The following is a 21,325-nucleotide window of genomic DNA, read 5'->3' on the forward strand; positions in this document are numbered from 1 at the left end:
GTAGCAGAGCATAAGAGAGGATTCAAATTATTTAATGATAAATTTTCATTTCAAGAAAGTCTGTATGGTAAATACATTGGGTTTTGTTTTTTTTTTTTTTTAATGTTTAACAATCACTGCCATACAATTGCAATTTTATCCCCCCCACTACCCCCCTCCCTCCCCACGACTGCATACAATTCTGTATAGATTCTACATATACTTTCCTATTGAGTATATTTTCACTATAGTCATGCTATGTAGTCAGACTAAGATAAATGAAAGAAATCGTATAACAAATCAGAACATGATACACAAACACATACACATACGCAAACATGATCTGCTACATTATGTAAATGACTTCCATATTTCTCTCTCTGAGTGTGGAAGGCATTTTGCCTTGAGATCCACCATTGGGATTTTTTTTTTTTTTGGTAAGATGGTAAATACGTTGTTGTTGATAGCTGTCCTCCTTTTCTTTGCTACCTTGTAAGTTTTCTTTTGTTCTCTGCTGTGCACTTTTCATTTTGTTCTTTTTTCACCCTCCTCCCCACCCCAGGGCTCCAGTTAAGTACAGATAGATCACTATATAAATATGTTATATTTATACATGTATAGATAGATATATACTTGCCCTAACAAATTAATCTTTGTTTTTATGTTTGTGCATATCTCTTTTCCTGTCCCTCCTGACTCCTCTACTTTATTTCTACCTATTTCCTTGCCCTTCTGTTACTTAGCCTACTCCCCCTCCAAGGATCCCTTCCCTTTCCTCACATTCTCATAAATTTAAATGCCCTCCTGTAGCACCCTGTAAGCCTATTTCCTTACTCTCCCCTCTAGAGATCCCTCCTTTGTCCTGTCCCCCCTCCCTATCCCCTTACCATTTTATTTTTTCTAAATTTAGAAGACTTTTATACTCTTCTAGACAATGAAAGTTGGTTACCAGCACTACCAGCCCTCCTCCCCCATCTAATTCCTTTGTATCTATTCTTCCTCTTGCACCTCATTTGTATAGTATAATTACTCTTTTTAGCTATTCCTAAATGGGTTTGCTTTTTAAAGTCCTATCATACTCAAGTCTACCCCAGTATTTCTTATGAACTGTTCAGTTACTAATGATATTCTTAGACATATATACATTTTACATCTATGAAAAGTAAATGGTCTGTCCTTATTGAATCCCTTGTGATCAGTCTTTAGTTTCTCTTGGCTCTTGATATGTCAGATCTTCTATTAAGTTCAGGTTTGGTTTGGTTTGGTTTTTAACAAAGTCTTAAAAGTCTGACAGTTGATCAAATTGTCCTTTTTTTCTTCATTCAGAATTATGCTTAACTTTGCTGGGTATGATATCTTTGGCCAGAGCCCCGGTTGTTTTGCTCTTCAATATATAGTGTTCCAAGACCTGGGATCACCACTACTAGGTCTTACGTGATTCAAATTGTGGCACCATCATATTTAAATTGATTTTTTCTTGTTGCTTTTAATATTTTATCCTTAAGCCTGGGGGTTTCAGAATTTAACTATAATATTCCTATGAGTTTTCCTCATAGGATTTCTTTCAAGTGCTTTTTGGTGCATTTTTTCTATTTCACCTTTCTCCTCTTGGCCCCCCCACACCCTCCCCCATTCTAATGCTTCAGGACAATTTTCTTTAATTGTTTCTGATATTATTATATCAAAATTATTTTTTTGATCGTAATTTTGAGGTAGTTCGATTATTCTTATGTTTTCTCTTCTTGATTTATCCCCCAGATCAGTTGTTTTTCTTATAAGATGTTTCACTTTCTCATTTATGTTTTCATTCTTTACATTTTGTTTAATTTTTTTTTTTTTTTTAGGGATGGGGAAGGGAGGAGGAAGAGAAGGGAAGAAAAGGGAAAAAAATTTACATGATAATTTTATTATGTATTTAAAGGTAATAGCAAGTTGTACATCAAAGATTTTGCAGTTTCATGTGCAATCACCTTTTAATTTTTTTTAGGGAGGGGGTGGGAATTTTATTTTAAATTTATTTATTTAAGTTTTCAACATTCATTTCCACCAAATTCTGAGTTCCAAATTTTCTCCCCATCTCTCACCTCCCCTCCCAAAGCATTCTGATTGCTCCTTCCACCAATGTGCCCTCCTTTCTAACAACCCTCCCTTCCCTTGTCCCCATCTTCTCTCCTGTCCTGTAGGGCAAGATAAATTTCTGTACCCCATTACCTATATTTCTTATTTCCCAGTTGTATGCAAAAACAATTCTCAACATTTGTTCCTAAAATTTTGAGTTCCAACTTCTCTTCCTTCCTCCCCACCCATCCCCACTGAGAAGACAAGCAATTCAGTATAGGCTATATATGTGTAGTTTTACAAATGACTTCCACAGTAGTCATGTTGTGTAAGACTGACTATATTTCCCTCCATCGTATCCTGCCCCCCATTTCTCCTATTCTCTCTTTTGACCTTGTCCCTCCCCAAGAGTGTTTACTTCTAATTGCTCCCTCTTCCCATTTGCCCTCCCTTCCATCATCCCCCCCCCTTATCCCCTTCTCCCCTAATTTCCTGTAGCGTAAGATAGATTTTCATACCAACTTGAATGTGCATGTTATTCCTTCCTTGAGCCAAATGTGATGAGAGTAAGCTTCACTTTTTCACTCTCATCTCGAGCCTTTTCCCCTCCATTGGAAAAGCTTTTTCTTGCTTCTTCTGTGAGAGATAATTTGCACCATTCCATTTCTCCCTTTCAACTCCCAAAGTATTCCTCTCTCACCCTTTAATTTTATTCTTTTAAATATGATCCCTTCCTATTCAACTCACCCTGTGCTCGCTCGCTCTCTCTCTCTCTCTCTCTCTCTCTCTCTCTCTCTCTCTCTCTCTCTCTCTCTCCCTCTCTCCCTCCCCCTCTCCCCGTGTGTGTGTGTGTGTGTGTGTGTGTGTGTGTGTGTGTGTGATCCCTGCAACTACCCAGTACTGAGAAAAGTTTCAGAAGTTACAAACATTATCTTTCCATGTAGGAATATAAACAGTTCAACTTTAGTAAGTCCCTTGTGATTTCTATTTCCTGTTTACCTTTTCATACTTCTCTTGATTCTTGTGTTTGAAAGTCAAATTTTCTTTTCAGCTCTGGTCTTTTCATCAAGAATGCTTGAAAGTCCTCTATCTCATTGAAAGACCAATTTTTCCCCTGAAGTATTATACTCAGTTTTGCTGGGTGGGTAATTCTTGGTTTTAATCCTAGTTCCTTTGACTTCTGGAATATCATATTCCAAGCCCTTCAATCCTTTAATGTGGAAGCTGCTAGATCTTGTGTTGTCCTGATTGTATTTCCACAATGCTCAAATTGTTTCTTTCTAGCTGCTTTTGCAATATTTTCTCCTTGGCCTGGCAACTCTGGAATTTGGCTACAATATTCCTAGGAGTTTCTCTTTTTGGATCTCTTTCAGGAGGTGATCAGTGGATTCCTTGAATACTTATTTTGCCCTCTGGTTCTAGAATGTCAGGGCAGTTTTCCTTGATAATTTCATGAAAGATGATGTCTAGGCTCTTTTTTTTGATCATGACTTTCAGGTAGGCCCATAATTTTTAAGTTGCCTCTCCTGGATCTATTTTCCAGGTCAGTTGTTTTTCCAGTGAGATATTTCACATTATCTTCTATTTTTTCATTCTTTTGATTTTGTCTTGTAATTTCTTGGTTTCTCATTAGTTTCCATCTATTCCACCCTAATTTTTAAAGAACTGTTTTCTTCAGTGAGCTTTTGAACCTTCTTTTCCATTTGACTAAATCTGCTTTTTAAAGCATTCTTTTCCTTATTGGCTTTTTGGACCTCTTTTGCCAATTGAGTTAGCCTATTTTTCAAGGTGTTGTTTCCTTCAGCATTTTTGGGGGTCTTCTTTAGCAAGCTGTTGACTCGTTTTTCATGATTTTCTTGAATCTCTCTCATTTCTCTTCCCAGTTTTTCCTCCACCTCTCTTCCTTGATTTTCAAAATCCTTTTTGAGCTTCTCCATGGCCTGAGACTATCGCATATTTATTTTGAAAGTTTTGGATGCAGAAGCCTTGACTTATATGTCTTCCCCTAATAGTTAACATTGTTCTTCCTCATCCAAAAAGATGGGAGAGAATACTTGTTCACCAAGAAAGTACACTTCTGTAGTCTTATTTTTGTTTCCCTTTTTGGGGCATCTTCACAACCAGTTACTTGACTTTTGGGTCCTTGTCAAGAGTAGGATATACTCTTGGGGACCTGTAAGATCTCAGTTCCTCCAAGGTGGCACAGTCAGGGGAGAGGAGTTTACTCCCTGACCAGGCTTCTGTCTGAGAGTCAGATCAGCTGCTCAGTTCCCCCAGGGGTTTTAAGCTGAGGCTTCAAACAGTGGAAGCTGGCTGCTGCCTTCCCCTGGCCACCACCACCCACTGCTGCTGCCACAACCACCTAAGATCAGGGCTAGGGGAGGACCTTGCTCCCTTGTCACAGAGGTGAAAAAGCCCTCTCACTGACCTTTGAAGTGTCTTTGTTGCCTGTGGGTTGAGGGATCTGTGAACCTCTGCTGCTCTTGCTGGGAATTCTGCTCCAGAGGCCTCCTCCTCCCACACTGTCCGGCCCAGGTTGGGCTGTGCTCACATCCGTGTCCAGCCTTCCAGGTCACCCTGGGCTGAAAATCTCCTCCCCTCTGTCATTCTGTGGCTTCTGCTGCTCTGGAATTTGTTGAGAGTCTTTCTTTACAGGTATTTTGTGGGCTGTGGGGGAAGAGCTAGAGTATGTACGTCTTTCTGTGCTACCATCTTGGCTCCGCCTCCTGTTAAATTACTTCTTGATCTCTTATAACTTCGCTGGCTTCACCTTGCTCACTTTAATTTTTAAGGTGTCATTTTCTTCCTTAAGATTCTGGATCTCCTTTTCTTATTGGTTGACTTTCTTTTCATAATCTTGTTTTTCTTGATTTTTTTTTAGTTTTTCCTCCATCTCTCTCATTTGATTTTTAAAAGCTTTTTTAAGTTCTATGATTTCTTCTTGGGCAGGTGACCATTTGATGTTACTCTTTGGGGTAAAAGAGGGTTTCTTTGCTTGAATATCCTCCTCTGAAGATGAACCCTGGTCTTCTATTTTCCCATAATAACTTTTTGTGGTTTGATTCTTTCTCCTTTGCCTATGCATTTTTTGTAGTAATAACTTAATTTTTATAATCTATTCTAACCTGGAATTAAAGCCAAACATCCAACCTCCTGTAAGTGCATTCCTGCCCCACTGCTTCTGCACTCACTGGGCATGTGCTGGTTTCTTCTTGTTTCAGCCACTGTCCACAGCACCACTGGGTCTGGTGTTTTGTCAGCAGAGGTTCCCTTATCTTCCTGGGCTCAAACCTCCAACTCCCATCACTAGCCAGGGGTTCCTGGGGCTGGGACTGAGGCAGCCTTCCAACCCAGCTATCCCCAGGGCTTCCTGCTTATTATTTAAGCAGCTTGTCACTTGTTAATGTGATTGTTTTAACAGGACCCTGGCCTGGAGGTGTTTATGCTTCACTCGGGAACCAAACCTCTTCCTGGAATTTTTCTTTGAATCTTCTCCAATTATGCCAGGAAGAACCTTTTGCTGTTCTTATTTATTTTTGTCGGCACTTCATTTGCCCTAAGGTGCTATTTTATCTCTTTTGTGGGAGAAAATCTTGAGAGCTTAGAAATCTCTCACCTACTCCACCATCTTCCCAGAATCCTCTTAAGAAAACAGAATTCTTAAGACATGGAGGTGAAGAGGAATATCATTCTAGGCATAGACGACAGCCAGTTCCAAGGCATAAAAGTGGGAGGTAGAATATTATGTATGCAGAGCAGCAAGATGCCAAAATGTCTGAAGTACAGAGAGTATACAAGGGAGTCATGTCACACGAAAACTAGAAAGGTAGAAAGGGATCAGGTTGTAAAGAGCTTTAAATGCCAAACAGAGGATTTCATAATATTTGATCCTAGAGGTGACTGGAATTTAAGTAGAGGGGTAAATGGTCAGACCTACACTTTAGGAAATTCACTTTGGTACCTCTGTGGGAGTTAGGTTGGACAGAAGAGAAACTTGGAGCAGGGAGACCAATTAGGAATGAGTTACAGAAATTCAGGTAAGAGGTGCTGGGAGCCTGTATCAAAGTAGTGGGGTAGTGTGAGCATAGGTAATGGATTGTTTGAGAGAGAGAGAGTGTGTGGAAATAGAAACAAGAATTAGCAACTAAATGGCTATGGAGGATCAATGACTATGAGGAATCAAAGATAATGCCAAGGATAGGATCCTGAGTGATATGAAAGAGGGTATACTAATTGACTGAAATAGGGAAGTTTGAGAGAGAGGTGTGCATCAAGAATGAATTTTGTTTTGAGTATGTCAATTGTGAAGTGCTGACTGGATATCCCATCTGAATATCCTATAGTCAGCTGGAGATTTACTTTTGGAGCTCAGGAGACAGACCCAGATTGAGAGTAAGCTGCATTAAACCCATGGGAATTTGTGAATTTACTTAATTGATAGAGTGTAGCAGAAAGAGAAAAGGGGCCCCAAACAGAGCCTAGTAGATTCTTATTTAGAAGTTGTGATATGTACGATAAACCAGAAAGGGTATGGTCAGACAGGTAGGAAAAGAAAGAAGTGAGAACAATCTCATAAAAACTCCAAGAGGAAAATGTGTCTAAGTGATGATCAACAGTGTCAAATGCTGGTGACTTTGGGGGAATAGTTTCTGTTGACCTGTGAAGTCAGATTGCCAAGAGAAGAGAAGTAAACAAGGAGAGGAAATGGAAGCAGTAAGTGTAAACAGCTTTTTTAATGAGTTTGTGAAACACAAGAGGACAGTAGCTTGAGGGGGTAGGGTCTGTTGAGGGTTTTTTAGGATGGAGGAGGCTTGGGTATCTGGTAGGCATCAGAGAAGGAATAAAGAAATTGAAGATTGTAAAGGAGGATGATTATGGGCACAAACTGCTGAAGAATGGTGAAGTCAAGGTACATGTAGATGACAGTGACTGTAAGAAGATAGATCCCCTATTCAGAGATAGATGTAACAGAGAAGTGAATGAGGAATGATGTTAAGGGGTTTTGAGATGCAGAAAAGACATGCTTGAAATGATGTCATTTTTTTATTTTTCCAGGAGAGTGAGGCAAAATCCTTGACTGAGAGGCGATGGTGGGTGGAAAATTTAAAAGAAGAAAATAGCTTTAAACAGACTTTGTGGGGAGTGGCTTAAAGAATTCATTTAGGAAGAAATGATAAGGATTGTCATGTTGCTTTGAGGGCAGCAAATTCATAGTGAATCTAATCAAATTAGTTGTGTGATTTCTTCCAGTTCAGCAGCATGAGTAGAAGTAGTTCAGGAGGTAAATGATGGGAGTTGTTCTAGGTCTGGGGTTTGGTTAAATTGTTAACATTGATAGGACAGAGAAATGGAATTCACGAGTAAAGGACAGTGAAGAGTTGAATTGGTTAACTATAAATGGAAAGTGAGACCAGTAGAGTCCAACTCAATTGTTAGTTTTAAAAATATATATAAAGAATATATATATATATGTATATGTTCTTTTGATAGAGGTAATGAATGGACTCAGGGATGCATGCAAAATGAGACATATACTTTTTGGATACGACCAGTATAGGAATTTGTTTGGCTTAACTGACCATGTATTGTTAAAAAGGTTATTTGTTATACTCAAGGAAAATCAACTTTTTAAACAGAAGAAGTTTAAAAGAAAAAGATGTTTGTATAATGCCTGCTATGCAGCTCTCTTTGTGGTGGCCAAAAGTGGACGTCAAGGGCATGGCCATCAGTTGGGGAATGGCTGAATAAATTGTGGTGTATGAATGTAATGGAGAACTCTTGTGCTGGAAGAAATGATGAACAGGAAGACTTCAGACAGGCCTGGAAAGACTTATGTGACCTGATGCTGAGGGAAAGGAGCAGAACCAGGAGAAGTCTGTACACAGCAGCAATCGCAGTGTGTGAGAATTTTTTCTGGTAGACTTAGAACTTCATTGCAGTGCAAGGACTTAAAAAATTCCCAATGGTCTTTTAAGACAAAATGCCTTCCACATCGAGATATAGAACTGTGGAATTCAGTCGCAGAATGTAGCAGATCATTTTCTTTTGTATTACATTTTGTTTTGTTTTTGGTTTCTCCCATTCATTTTAATTCTATACAACATGACTAAGGTGAGCGTGTATTTAGTGGGAATGTACACGTAGAATCTATGTAGAATTGTTTGCTGTCTCAGGGAAGGAGGGGAAAAAATCTGAAGTTATATGGTAGTGATTGTAGAACGCTGAAAGTAAACAAAATAATAAAAATAAATAATGCCTGCTATGTGCAAGGTTCTTTAAGATATAGAGAAAAATATGAACTAGTTCTTTTCCTTCAGGAACTCTGTAAATACTAGGAGAGAGATAAAACAAGTATATATAACCATAATATGAAGCAAATTATTTGATACATGTTCCTTAACTTAATTTCTTTTTGCTTTTAGTAACCTTCTTACTGCTCCTTCCTGGACTAAACCAGCATGGAATCATTTCAAAGTACATTGGAATGGCCAAAAGGGAGATAAACAAGCTCCTCAAACAAAAGGAGAAGAAAAATGAATGACGCCTGTCTTTCATTCAGTATGATAAATGTGACAGTGTCCTTGGGAACAGTTTCTACAAAGTATGTGTCCTAAAATGTTTCAGAAGCACATTTTTGCTTTCTCATTTAACTTCTGATTGGCTCTTAATAAGAATTTGAGACTAGCCAGTTGAAAGACCCTATGCATAGTGTCTTTGTATAAAGTTCAACAGAATATATCTTCACTGATTAATATTGATAACATGGAAAATAGCTGCCTGTGAAATGGTCACCTCTGGACTTGTTCTTATTTCATTACCCAAGGTTAACTGAACTGGCATTTTTAGGGAACTAAAACAACCCTCTAATATGGTAGCTTAGTAATTTACAAGTATAATTCACTTTAATCCTTTAGAATGCTGACAGTAACTTGAGTAATAGTTCATCTTAGAGTGGAAAATCTCAGGTTAAACTTTTCCTCCTAGAGAAATAGTGGTGGTCTGTGGGTGTAGAAAGTAGGTTTTATACCCTGCTTTGAAAAGTTGGCTCCATGGATATAGCGACCAATTTTATCACTTCAGACAAGAGACCAATTTGCATTAACTTTCCATTCCTATTCATTATCATGGAGATGCCCACAGAATTACTGAAAAGATGGTTTGCTTAATGTTTTCCCCTATGGAACACCTTTACAATGTGCAGAAATTGGATCATTTCTGCCAAATAGCAATCTAGCCCACTGTTGTCAGTCACTCTTGTGCCCTCACACTTGTTGAGAAGCTTCCTTATAGTAACTCCTAGACAGAGTCCCACTGTTAGAATTATCTAAATCCCTGGCCTGGGGGAGAGGGCAAAGGACGAACTAGCGTAGAAACAGAATTATGGCCAATAGCATTCACTCTTAGCTCTAAAGCCAAACAGTAAAACTTAACTTTAAATTAGTCAAGCCCTACTCTAGTAGATAATAGATCTCATGAGACACTGTTTTAAATTCTCACACTTACATGACTCAGGTTAGTAGTTGACACTGCTGTCACCATAAGTTTAGTATAAAAACAAGTGATTCCCTGTGTCCTTTTCTTTGACCACTTCATAGAGAACACAAGGGCTATTGGTAAAAGTATGCTAGAAAGTCTCTCCCTGTTGGTATGTTTTGAATTGACCAGATACTCAAATTATATCCAGCTTCATAGCCAGAAATTGAGGTAACTTTGAATTTGAATGAAGAAACCTCCTAAGCTTGCAGCACTTCTTCTCCACCAACACCCTGCCCCACTGTGAGAAATGTCATGGAATGTTTAGAAACAATATTTAAAATCTTATTAACTATAATGTAGTTTTGTGAATTTAATTGCACTGAAATTATAAAAACTGGGCTGTGATAACTTATGTTCTAACAGTAAACTTATTTTCAGAATTCTACTGTAGCCAAGGAGCCCATATAGCATGATTAGTTTTATGAATGTTGTCTGGTATGCAAACCACCTAGAAAATACTGCATTTATTTCCTCTTGTAAATAAGCCTGTCTTCATAGCTGGTTTTGTGTGTTGTACTGATGACCTCTGCTGTTTTAATTCTGTATTATTCCTTCTACTGTGTTTTATGTAGGAAGAGACGGGGAAAGAATAAAGAAGTTAAACTCTTCACTTATATTCTAGCATCTTTTTAAAACTCCACCACGACATTATATAATCAAACTTAAATCATTGTGTTAATGAGTTACCTTGAGTTTGCTATAACATTACAGGTGCTTACTGTAAAGGGTATGTCTGAGACCTTATACAAGCCAACTTGTATAGCAAAGAGGTTCTGGGTTTTGCGGTGGTCCCCATGACATGGTCCTTGAGAGGGACAGTGATAGTTTGAGCCAGGTGGGCTGATTTATTTGGAACACAAGTGTGAAAGGGGAGTAATGTGAAAGAAGTCTGGGGAGGTAAGTACTTATTTCTGGCACTAGGCTGTAAATGCCAAACTAAGGAGTTTGCTGGGTTTTGTCTTTTGTTTTTGAAGAGGACCATGGCATCAGGGAGGTGATGCCATGTCATGCAAATGAATTGGATTTAAGTGAGGGAGGGCTGTACAAAGGCACCAGCCTCACTTTCTCCTCTGGAGCCATCTGGATCCAGTGGTCAGATATGGATCAGGACAACTGGAAATGGCCCTGGATACAGTGGGGGACCTTGGCTTTTTCAAGCTAAGGTCTTAACACCCATTCAGTGATAAAAATGAGGCAAAGAATGGCCTCTTTAATTAGATCTGGGAGGGGAAGACCCTCAAGGTTTCTGGGTAAAATATAAACAACTGTCATTTACATTCATTCTGAGCCAATCAGGACCCAAACAGTGATAGAGTAGGGCTTGATCCCAGACTAAAGTGAAATAGGATTAAGGCTGGTCTTTAAAAAAAAAAAAATGAAAACAAGAAAATAAAGTTTCAGAGATTAAAATTTATATTCGCTTTGGGCAGAGAAGAAAGAAAAGAAGTCTCCCCCAACTGGAAGTTTGGCCCCTAGTGGGCAGCTCCTTTTCTACTCACAGAGGTTGCTGTTTGTCCTTCATTTTCAAAGAGGACCATGAATGACATCATGGAGGTCATACCATGACATGCAAGTGAATTGGATTTAAGTGAGGGAGGGCTGCACAAAGTCACCAGCCTCACTTTCTCCTCTTGAGCCATCTGAGTTTATTGGCCAGATTTGAATCAGGAGAACTGGAAATGACCAGGATACAGTGGGGGACATTGGCCTTTTCAAGCTCAATAAGGAAGGAGCCAGAAAAGGTTTCTAAATAATAGGGTGACATGGTTAATTTGAGTGTCGAGTGTCGAGAATGCCCCTTGACAATTGTTGAGAATGGAACAGAGAGAGGAGGCGAAGAGACCAATTGGGAGAATACTGCAGTAGTTGAGGTGATTGAGGGATACCAATGTTTTTAAGAGAGATTTTGAAGAAAGAAAAGAAATTTGGTAATTGATGAATGAATGGGAGAGAAGGTTGGGAAATGTCAGAGTAGAGTCAAAGATGACTTCTAGGTTGTAAGCTTGAGTTGTAGGTTCCCAAAGTGGGCAATACCTTCCCTTGCTGGGCACTGGAATGATCCGGGGGGCTATTAGTAGCCTCAGGTGCAGTTGGGGGTCATTGAATAAAAATAAGGGGGCTGTGGAAGCATATGGAAAGAAAGGATAAGAAAATTTAGAAAAACCATTCCTTACATGTTTTATCTGTTGTGTAACAGTTAAAAGTTGAGGTGATTACATTATTTTCCAAATAAACACACAAGTTATAACCAATCAGTGATAGTCTGCTGACAGATCTTAAGGCAAATGTTGGCAGGCAAGCATGTCATGCGTTGTTGGAAAATCCAGCATGCATTGGCATATGTTTGTGTGATCACTTGTTTCCAGTATGACATAAGATGACATGATGCAATACTGGGTCTTCAATGTCAATGCAAGAAGAAACCCACAAATTTTCAATAAATTAGTGAATTTAAGATGCTTGTTTTTTAAAAAATATTTTTTTTTCAAAAGCAATTTTTTAAAAAAAAACATTAAAAGTAGATTTCCAAGAGGGTGTTGAGTAATTTTTTTTTTTTAAAGGGTAGTTGGCCAAATAGATTTGGAAACCAATGAACTAGAAGAACAGGGCCCTGCACAGAAAAGGGAACATTAAGGGGGAATGGGTTCAATTCAATTTGGACAAGTTGATTGTAAACACGTATGGAACATCCAGGTGAAGATATCTAACAGACTGGTGATGACAAGCCTGGAGCTCAGGAAGAGATGAGATCTATTCAGCTTCATAGAAAGATGAGTGAAACCATGGGAGCTGATGAGATCACAATATAGAGAGAAAAAGAGAGGGCCAAGTATAAAGTCCTGGGCCAAGAAGGGGAGAATATTCAAGAGAGAACAGTGAGCAGCGAGAAGTTGCAGAGGTTAGAAAGGATATCTGAGTGAAGATTTATCTTTAGTGATCTTAGAGGGAGCAGTTTCATTCAACTGGTGGAAACAGAAAAGTAGTTTGCAGGGAGTTGAAAACTGAGTGAAATATCAGGTGAAAGCAAAAAAGGATCCAAGTTTTTTTCTGAGTTTGTGAAAAAGTTAGCTTGAGCCGTGACTGCCGTTAATTAAAAATAGGGGAGATCTGGGTTTGTAATGAAGGCAGAAAAGGAGCCAATGGATAAAGAGAAGATGAAGTTAAGGAGAAAAGGACTGGTCAAGCTGAATGACATGGAATCGACACAAGCCAACAATTCCCACAACACACCCAGGTGAGCTCCAAACAGACACATAGTCTTTTCATAAAGGAGCAAGGCACAAATTACCTTTCAGATATCTGGACAGGGGAAGGCTTTCTGACCAAACAAGGAATGGAAAGGATGACAAAAGATAAAACCATTTTGATTACCTATTAACTTAAATTTTTGTACAACCAAACCAATGCAACTAAAATTAGAAAGGAAACAATTGAAGGAAAATATTTACAGCCAGTTTCTCTGATTCAGGTCTTATTTCTGAGACCCTACATCAAGTTCCTTCTCCTCTCATCACCCTACTTCCCCCATTAGATTGTAAGCTCCTTTAGGGCAGTGAACAGTACTGGCACAGAGTTGTCACTTAATAAATGTTTATTAGGGGGCGGAGCCAAGGTGGCAGAGTAGAAACACACAAATATGCTAGCTCCGAACCCACAGCCCATGAAATATCTGTAGTAAAGAGCTGCCAATAAACTCGGGAGCAGGAGAAGCCACATAATAGCGGAGCGGATAAGATTTCTGTTCCAGAGGGACCTGCAAACCTCTTGCAAAAGGTCCGTCGCGCTGCGGACACAGAGCCCAGCCCAGCCCTGCCCCAGCCCCGGCACTGAGAGGAGAAGATCTGAGCAGGCTTCAGGGACGGGATCTCCAGCGGCCGCGCGGGTCCCTCCACCCACAGGTGACGGGGGTCGGTGAGAAGGTCTCTTTGGTGGATCGAGAGGGGAGTGGGGTGCCCCCATACTCAGGCCCCCTCGGGAGGCAACAGCGGAGGCGGGAGCAGACCGGGGCTCCCCAAGCAGGCAGGAGCCCAGATCCATTGTTGAAGGTCTCTGCATAAACCCCCTGAGGGAACTGAGCCCGTGAGGCGGCCCTGCCTCCACCTGAGCACCTGAACATAATCTCACACTGAATAGCAGCCCTGCCCCCGCCAAAAGCCCTGAGGCTGGGAAGCAGCATTTGAGTCTCAGACCCCAAACCCTGGCTGGGAGGATCAGGAGGCAAGGTGGGTGTGAGGAGAATATTCAGAGCTCAAGTCACTGGCTGAGAAAATGCCCAGAAAAGGGAAAAAAACCAAGACTATAGAGGGTTACTTTCTTGGTGAGTATGTTTCTCCTCCCCTCCCTTCTGATGAGGAAGAGCGGTGCTCACCATCAGGGGAAGACACGGAAGTCAGTGCTTCTACATCCCAGCCCACTCAATGGGATCAGTTCTGGGAAAAGGTCATAAAGAGCTCAAAAAATTTTCAAAATTATGTTAGAGAGGTGGAGGAAAAACTGGGAAGAGCAATAAAAGACTTGCAAGCAAAGTATGAACAACAGATCAGCTCCCTGCTAAAGGAGACCCAAAAAAATACGGAAGAAAATAACACCCTGAAAAATAGGCTAACTCAATTGGCAAAGGAGGTTCAAGAAGCCAGTGAGGAGAAGAATGCTTTCAAAAGCAGAATTAGCCAAATGGAAAAGGAGATTCAAAAGCTCCCTGAAGAAAATAGTTATTTCAGAATTAGAATGGAACAGATGGAGGCCAATGACTTTATGAGAAACCAAGAAATCACAAAACAAAACCAAAAGAATGAAAAAATGGAAGATAATGTGAAATATCTCATTGGAAAAACAACTGACCTGGAAAATAGATCCAGGAGAGACAATTTTAAAATTATGGGCCTACCTGAAAGCCATGATCAAAAAAAGAGCCTAGACATCATCTTTCATGAAATTATCAAGGAAATCTGCCCTGATATTCTAGAACCAGAGGGCAAAATAAATATTGAAAGAATCCACCGATCACCACCTGAAAAAGATCCAAAAAGAGAAACTCCTAGGAATATTGTGGCCAAATTCCAGAATTCCCAGGTCAAGGAGAAAATATTGCAAGCAGCTAGAAAGAAACAATTCAAGTATTGTGGAAATACAATCAGGATAACACAAGATCTAGCAGCTTCTACATTAAGGGATCAAAGGGCATGGAATAGGATATTCCAGAAGTCAAAGGAACTAGGACTAAAACCAAGAATCACCTACCCAGCAAAACTGAGTATAATACTTCAGGGGAAAAATTGGTCTTTCAATGAAATAGAGGACTTTCAAGCATTCTTGATGAAAAGACCAGAGCTAAAAAGAAAATTTGACTTTCAAAGGATATGAATAAACTTCTCAAAAGAATGGCAAACTGTGAATTACCATATGAAAAAATGCTCCAAATCGCTAGTAATATAAGAAATGAGAAACCAAACCTGAGGTTTCACTTCACAGCCAGCAACGACCAAGATGGCAGAAGGTGAGAGGAGACAATATTGGAGGGGTTATAGGAAGAGAGGCTTGCTCCTGAATTTTTGGTAGAACTGTGAATTAGTGTACCCATTTTTGGAAAGCAATTTGGAATTATGCAAATAAAATGACTAAAATGTTCATCATATCCTTTTTAAACCAAAGATTCCACTACTAGCCCAAAGAGGTCATTGATAAGAAGATTACCATATTTTACATATACATACATATATACATACACACACTATAATATATATTAAAATGAAGCAGCACTTTTTGTAATAGTAAAGAAGTAAAACAATAGATATCCATTGATTGAGGAATATTATTGTCACATCCAACTCTTTGTGACTTCATTTGGGGTTTTCTTGGTAAAGATACTGGACTGGTTTGCAGCTCTCTTTGTGGTGGTCAAGAACTGGAAATCAAGGGGGTGCCCATCAATTAGGGAATGGCTGAATAAATTGTGGTATATGAATGTAAGGGAATATTATTGTGCTACAAGAAATGATGAACAGGAAGATTTCAGAGAGGCCTGGAAAGACTTATATGAACTGATGCTGAGTGAAAGGAGCAGAACCAGGAGAACTTTGTACACAGCAACAACCACAGTGTGCGAGGATTTTTTCTGGTAGACTTAGAACTTCATTGCCATGCAAGGACTTAAAAAATTCCCAATGGTCTTTTAAGGGAAAATGCCTTCCACATCCAAAGAAAGAACTATGGAATTCAATCATAGATTGTAGCAGATCATTTTCTTTTGTGTTACATTTTGTTTTGTTTTATGATTTCTCCTATTCATTTTAATTCTCCTGTGCAACACGACTAAGATGAGGGTGTATTTAGTGGAAATGTATGTGTAGAACCTATATAGAATTGTATGCTGTCTCAGGGAGGGAGGGGGAACATGAGGGCGAAGGAGGAAGAGGAAGGGAAAAAGAATTCTAGGTTATATGGAAGTAATTGTGGAGCACTGAAAATAAAATAAAAATTTTTTTCAAAAAAGAAGTGGGTGGTCATGGATTTTGAAACATTGCATGTATTTTTTTTGTTCCAAAACATTTTCTGAATTATTTATTAATTCAGCTTTTTAAATTTTCAGTTCCAAATTTTCTCCCTCATCCATTGTGAAGGCAAGAAATGTGATGTCAATTTTACATATGAAATCATGCAAAACATTTTCATATTCACCATGTTGCAAAAAAAAAACCAAGAAAAATAAAGTGAAAAAATTATGCTTCAATCTGCATTCAGACTTGGTCAGATATTTCTCTGGAGGCAGATAGAATTTTTCATCATAAATCTTTCAGAATTGGCTTGGGTCATTATATTGATCAGAGTAGCCAAGTCTTTCATAGCTGATGATCGTTACAATACTGTTCTTACTATGTACAATGTGTGTACTGTGTACAATGATCTGGTTCTGCCCACTGCCACAGAGTTGGTTGAATGTGTTGTAAAGGCCACTAGGACCTCTTCCATCTTTATCAAGAGAAGTGCTAACTTTCTCTCATGGCTTCCATAGAGAAAGTGAACCTGGTCACTTTGCACAGTCTGGCCTCATTTAAATCGAATTCACTTGCAAGTCATGGCATCACCTTCCTAATGTTGTGGTCCTCTTTGAGAACAAAGGACAAACAACAGAAACAGCATTGTTTGGTCAAAGCCCTTTAGGCATAGTTCCAAATAGCTCTCCAGAATGGTTGGATCAGTTCACAACTCCACCAACAATGCATGAATGTCCCTATTTTTCCACATCCCTTTCAGCATTTATCATTTTCCTTTCTGTCTATTAGCCAATCTGATAGGTGTGTGGTGGTACCTCAGAGTTGTTTTAGTTTGCATTTCTCTATAATGATTTAGAGCATTTTTTAACATGACTATGGAAAGCTTTGATTTCTTCTTCTGCAAGCTGCCTGTGGGAAATGGTGCTTATTTTTATAAATTTGACTCAGTTCTCTCTCTCTCTCTCTCTCTCTCTCTCTCTCTCTCTCTCTCTCTCTCTCTCTCTATATATATATATATATATATATATATATATATATATATATATATATATATATATACATAATATGAGAAAGGAGGCCTTTATGGGAGAAATCTGCTGTAAAAAATTTTTCCTCTTCTACTCTTGGCTGCATTGGTTTTTTTGTACAAAATCTTTTTAACTTAATATAATTAAAATTATCCATTGTATATCCCTTAATTCTGTTTGTCTGTCTCTCTTTCTCTCTGTCTTGTTTGGTCATGAATTCTTTCCTTATCCATGAATCTGAGAGGTAAACATTTTCCATGTGCCCTTAATTTGCTTATGATATTGCCCTTTATGTCTAAACATGTACCCATTTTCACTTTATCTTGGTATTTCTGGCAAACCGCTTTCCAATTCTCTAGGATTCTCTCAGTATACCATCATATTGTCCGCAAGGAGTGATAGTTTTGTTTCCTTGTTGTTGATTCTTTCTATTTCTTTTTCTTTTCTCATTGCTTGCTATACTTAGCATTTCTAATACAATATTGAATAAGAGTGGTGATAATGGGTATCCATGCTTCAGCCCTGATCTTACTGGGAATGCTCTTGGTTTCTTTTAAGATAATGCTTGCTGATGATTTTAGATAGATACTACTTATTTTAAGGAAAGCTCCATTTAGTCCTATGCTTACTCGTGTCAAAAGCCTTTTCTGCATCTACATTATATCAATATATAATCAGATAATGTTTGTTGCTTTTGTTATTGATAGGCTCAATTATCCTGGTAATCTTCTTAATATTGAATCAGCCCTGCATTTCTGGTATAAATCCCACTTGGTCATAGTGTATGATCATGGTGATTTATTGCTATAATCTCCTTGCTAGTATTTTATTTAAAATCTTTGCATCCATTAGGGAAATTGGTCTGTAGTTTTCTTTCTCGGTTTTTGCTCTTCCTGGTTTACATTGCATATATTTTCAAGCTCTTATATATTGTTCATTTTTTTCTTAATCTTTTTATTTTTAAAAAAGCATTCTTTGGTATACAAGGTGTATCTCTGGGAGAGAAGAGAGATATAGCTCCTTAGAAAAAATGTTGGTGCTATCAAAACACTAGATATCAAAATATATTTTAATAAAAAAAGAAATGCAACTCAGAATGACTAAGATTTCACCTCATATCCAACAAATCAGAAAAGATTACAAAAGATAAAAATAGTCAGTATTAGAGGGGTTGTGGAAAGACAGGCACACTAAAATACACTTAGTGGAGGCATGAAGGCCTTAATTTTTTCAGTGAGGGAAGGGGAACATGGAGTGAGAAGGGGAGGGAATGTTCAATGGAAAGAGTAAAAGCAAAGGTGGTCAGTAGTGAGGCACTGCTTGAATAATGAACTTCTGTAGTGCACACTGTCAGTGCAACTGTTTGACTTTCTTCAGTGGCTTTCACACATAGAAGAGCGGAAGCAGCAGATGATAGGAGTAATCCAGGGTTGGGATTTGAAAGGGAAGGGCAAGAAGATAATAAGGCAAGACCTTGAAGGACTGAGAACAGTGTAGATTGAGGTAGAGTGGATAGAGTGCCAGGCCTGAAATCAGGAAGTCTCATCTTCCAGAGTTCAAATCTGGACTTAAACACTTACTAGCTTTGTGACCCTGGCAAGTCACTTAACCTCTGTTTGCCTCAGTTCTTTATCAGTAAAATGAGCTAGAGAAAGAAATGGCAAACCACTCCAGTATCTTTGATCATGAAGAGTCAAACAACTGAATCACTGAAGAACAGAAAGATTTGAAGGGAGGAGAATGAGGCAAAAGCAGAGGTGATGACCTAGGACATAAAGGAACTTGGTAACTGATTGGATGAGGGCTGGCATGGGGACTTTCAGGAATATCAATGAGAGTGAAGAGTCAAGGATGATGTCTAGGTTGTGAACTTGAGTAACTGGAAGAATGGTGGTGCCCTTCACAAAAATGGGGAAGTTTAGAAGGCTCAGTGAGTTAGGAGTTAGCAGGGAAAGTCAGCAGAATGACTGGAGGTTGTGACAAACACTAAGAATAAGTCAAGGAAGCATGAGGTGCAGGGGAGAGCTAGAAAGACAGGAACTTATGGTCAGATAGAGATACTTCAAAGTTAAGGATTGTGGAGGTTTGTGAGTGGTAGTCAGGAAAGGGAACTTTGGGACTAGATATCCTAAAACTCAGTACATTTTCATGATACAAAACTGGCAAAGTTAATTTGATTAGCATTTACAAAGAAAGCTGATTTAATTAGTATTCTCTGAATTAATTGACTTACTAGTGGTATTCTCAAAGTAGAAAAAGGAGAGACAAGGGTGGCAAGATGCTAATGGTGTCCTGCTGGATTAGAGGAAACTTATCTTGGAGTTGAGGGAAAGTTTGATTTACCTTCTAGCCTACAGGGGCAATTGTCACAGGGCAAGACCTTGAACTAAAGAAATTAACTGACCCAAGTGGGTCTGCCCAATTAACTGCCCAAGGGGCAAGGACATATGATGGTAACTTATGGGCATTTGGGAATAAGGTTTTGAAGTTTTTGTTTTTAAGCAGTGACCCAGATACAGAATTCACGTTTTGTTCCCCTCCATATGCTCTTAAGATCAGGCAATACCAGCCTACTCCTTCTGCTGTCTCCCGTGTCTTTATACCCAATGTTCCTCATATCTAGAATGCTCTTCCTCCAACCCTCCACCTCTTAACATCCCTGGTTTCTTTTGTCAACTCAAGTGCCACTAGGAGGTGAAAGTGAGGCTGGTGACTGCACAGCCCACCTTCACTTAAATCTAATTCACTTGCATGTCATGGCATCACCTTCCTGATGTCATGATCCTCTTTGAGAATGAAGAACAATCCGCAGCAGCAACCCGGGTTTCCAGACTACCCAGAGTTTGTTTTGTGTACTGCTGTCTATGTGACATGACAGTGGAGAGACTGCTGACCTGTTTGACAGAAACAACACTATTTGAGGAATAGCAGTGGTTCTAGACTCTTCAAGGGAAGACACAGAAAAGGAGAGCAAGAAATACTTGGAATGTTGCAGATGTGCTACTCAACGCTTGATTCTTGATTCCTAGCTAGAGATTTTGAAGAGAGAATTTCTCTTTGGGTGAGATAAGTGTTTCTTTCTGGTTTGAGCTGAGATCTTATCTTGCTCCCATCAGAAGAGTTCATTCACTAGGGTATCTTTTTTTATTTATTCTAATCTGTATAACTTCTCTAATTTCTAGTTGCTATTTTGTTTGTTTAGTAAGGGCTGTGTTCTACACACACACACACACACACACACACACACAGATATAACATGGAGGTTTCATTGTGTGACTCAAAAGGAGGCAAAATAGACATCTCTAGCCTCTTCTTCCCTTACCCTTCTCCAAGGGAGTCTTTATTTCCTGCCAGGAGGGAAAACAGGAGGTTAGAGCCAGTTAGGGCCACTCTTTTCTCCTTAGAGAAAGAGGAGGTACCAGGCTAGGATTATCTACTCCTTTAAATATTATTAATCTAAGGGATATGGTTTTCAGGTTCAATCTAACTTTTGATCACTGTTTCATTTTGGAGGGAAGGAGGATCCCAACCTTTATATCCAAGGCTTGACTCCTTTCCCACCGAATACCAGTTCCACAATGAACACACCTAGTACGTAGCCAAGAAACCCATTTATCCATGTCAAACCAAAATAGAATTTAGAGCAAGTATATCTTGGAGACTAGATACCAGATAATACAGAGTGAAGGAGCTCTCCCACTGTGAGGGAGTTAAATCTGCTCAACCAAGAGGGAGTTCTAATTTTCACCCAAAAGGAGGTTTTTATAGCAAGCTAGGGACAGGGACACGATGGAAACTACCACCAACAATCATATCGTGTGATGGGGTGATGCAGCCTGGATCCCTAAAGGAAAAGACCCAGTCCCTGAATTTTCCCATACATTTCAGCAGTTCAGATCACTGTTACCTCCGTGCAAGGCACCTGGCCCACCCCAGCCCACCTAGATCACTTAATCAGCTTACTTGACAGTTCCTTCTCTGCTGCACCTGACCCTCCCCAGACTACTTACCACTCCTTAATCCCATTCAGATCCTTTCACTGTCCTTTCACAGCATTAGTCTCACCCCCACTAAATTTCAATTTCACTAGGAACCCTGCCTGTTTCTTCTATTGGTGTTACAATAAACCTTGTCATTTGAGTGGAAGAAGGTTTGAGTTCATGAATTCATTCTAGGTGAAAGCCACCCTGTACCTTGACATTTCAAGGTTCCCAGCAACCCCACACCACA

At 39.3% G+C, this 21,325-nt stretch overlaps 2 protein-coding genes and 1 pseudogene across 3 annotated transcripts in view; 2 read left to right on the top strand and 1 right to left on the bottom strand.

Annotated features, from left to right (window-relative positions):
* Positions 1 to 10,187, top strand: part of ARL6IP1 (ARL6 interacting reticulophagy regulator 1) — a 20,129-nt gene extending 9,942 nt beyond the window's left edge. For both annotated transcript variants that reach the window (XM_072598028.1, XM_072598029.1), the window contains one exon: positions 8,460 to 10,187. In XM_072598028.1, coding sequence (XP_072454129.1) covers positions 8,460 to 8,578 — 119 coding nt within the window. In that variant the 3' untranslated portion in view covers positions 8,579 to 10,187. The remainder of the gene's footprint in view (positions 1 to 8,459) is intronic.
* RPS15A (ribosomal protein S15a) overlaps positions 6,676 to 21,325 on the top strand; it is a 22,039-nt gene continuing 7,389 nt past the window's right edge. Inside the window, exon 1 of the mRNA XM_072598031.1 lies at positions 6,676 to 6,696. The gene's annotated coding sequence lies outside the window, so the exon portion shown is untranslated. The remainder of the gene's footprint in view (positions 6,697 to 21,325) is intronic.
* On the bottom strand, positions 16,470 to 16,586 carry LOC140497944 (U6atac minor spliceosomal RNA; annotated as a pseudogene).

Source organism: Notamacropus eugenii, chromosome 3, assembly GCF_028372415.1.
Source record: "Notamacropus eugenii isolate mMacEug1 chromosome 3, mMacEug1.pri_v2, whole genome shotgun sequence".
Classification (NCBI taxonomy): domain Eukaryota; kingdom Metazoa; phylum Chordata; class Mammalia; order Diprotodontia; family Macropodidae; genus Notamacropus; species Notamacropus eugenii.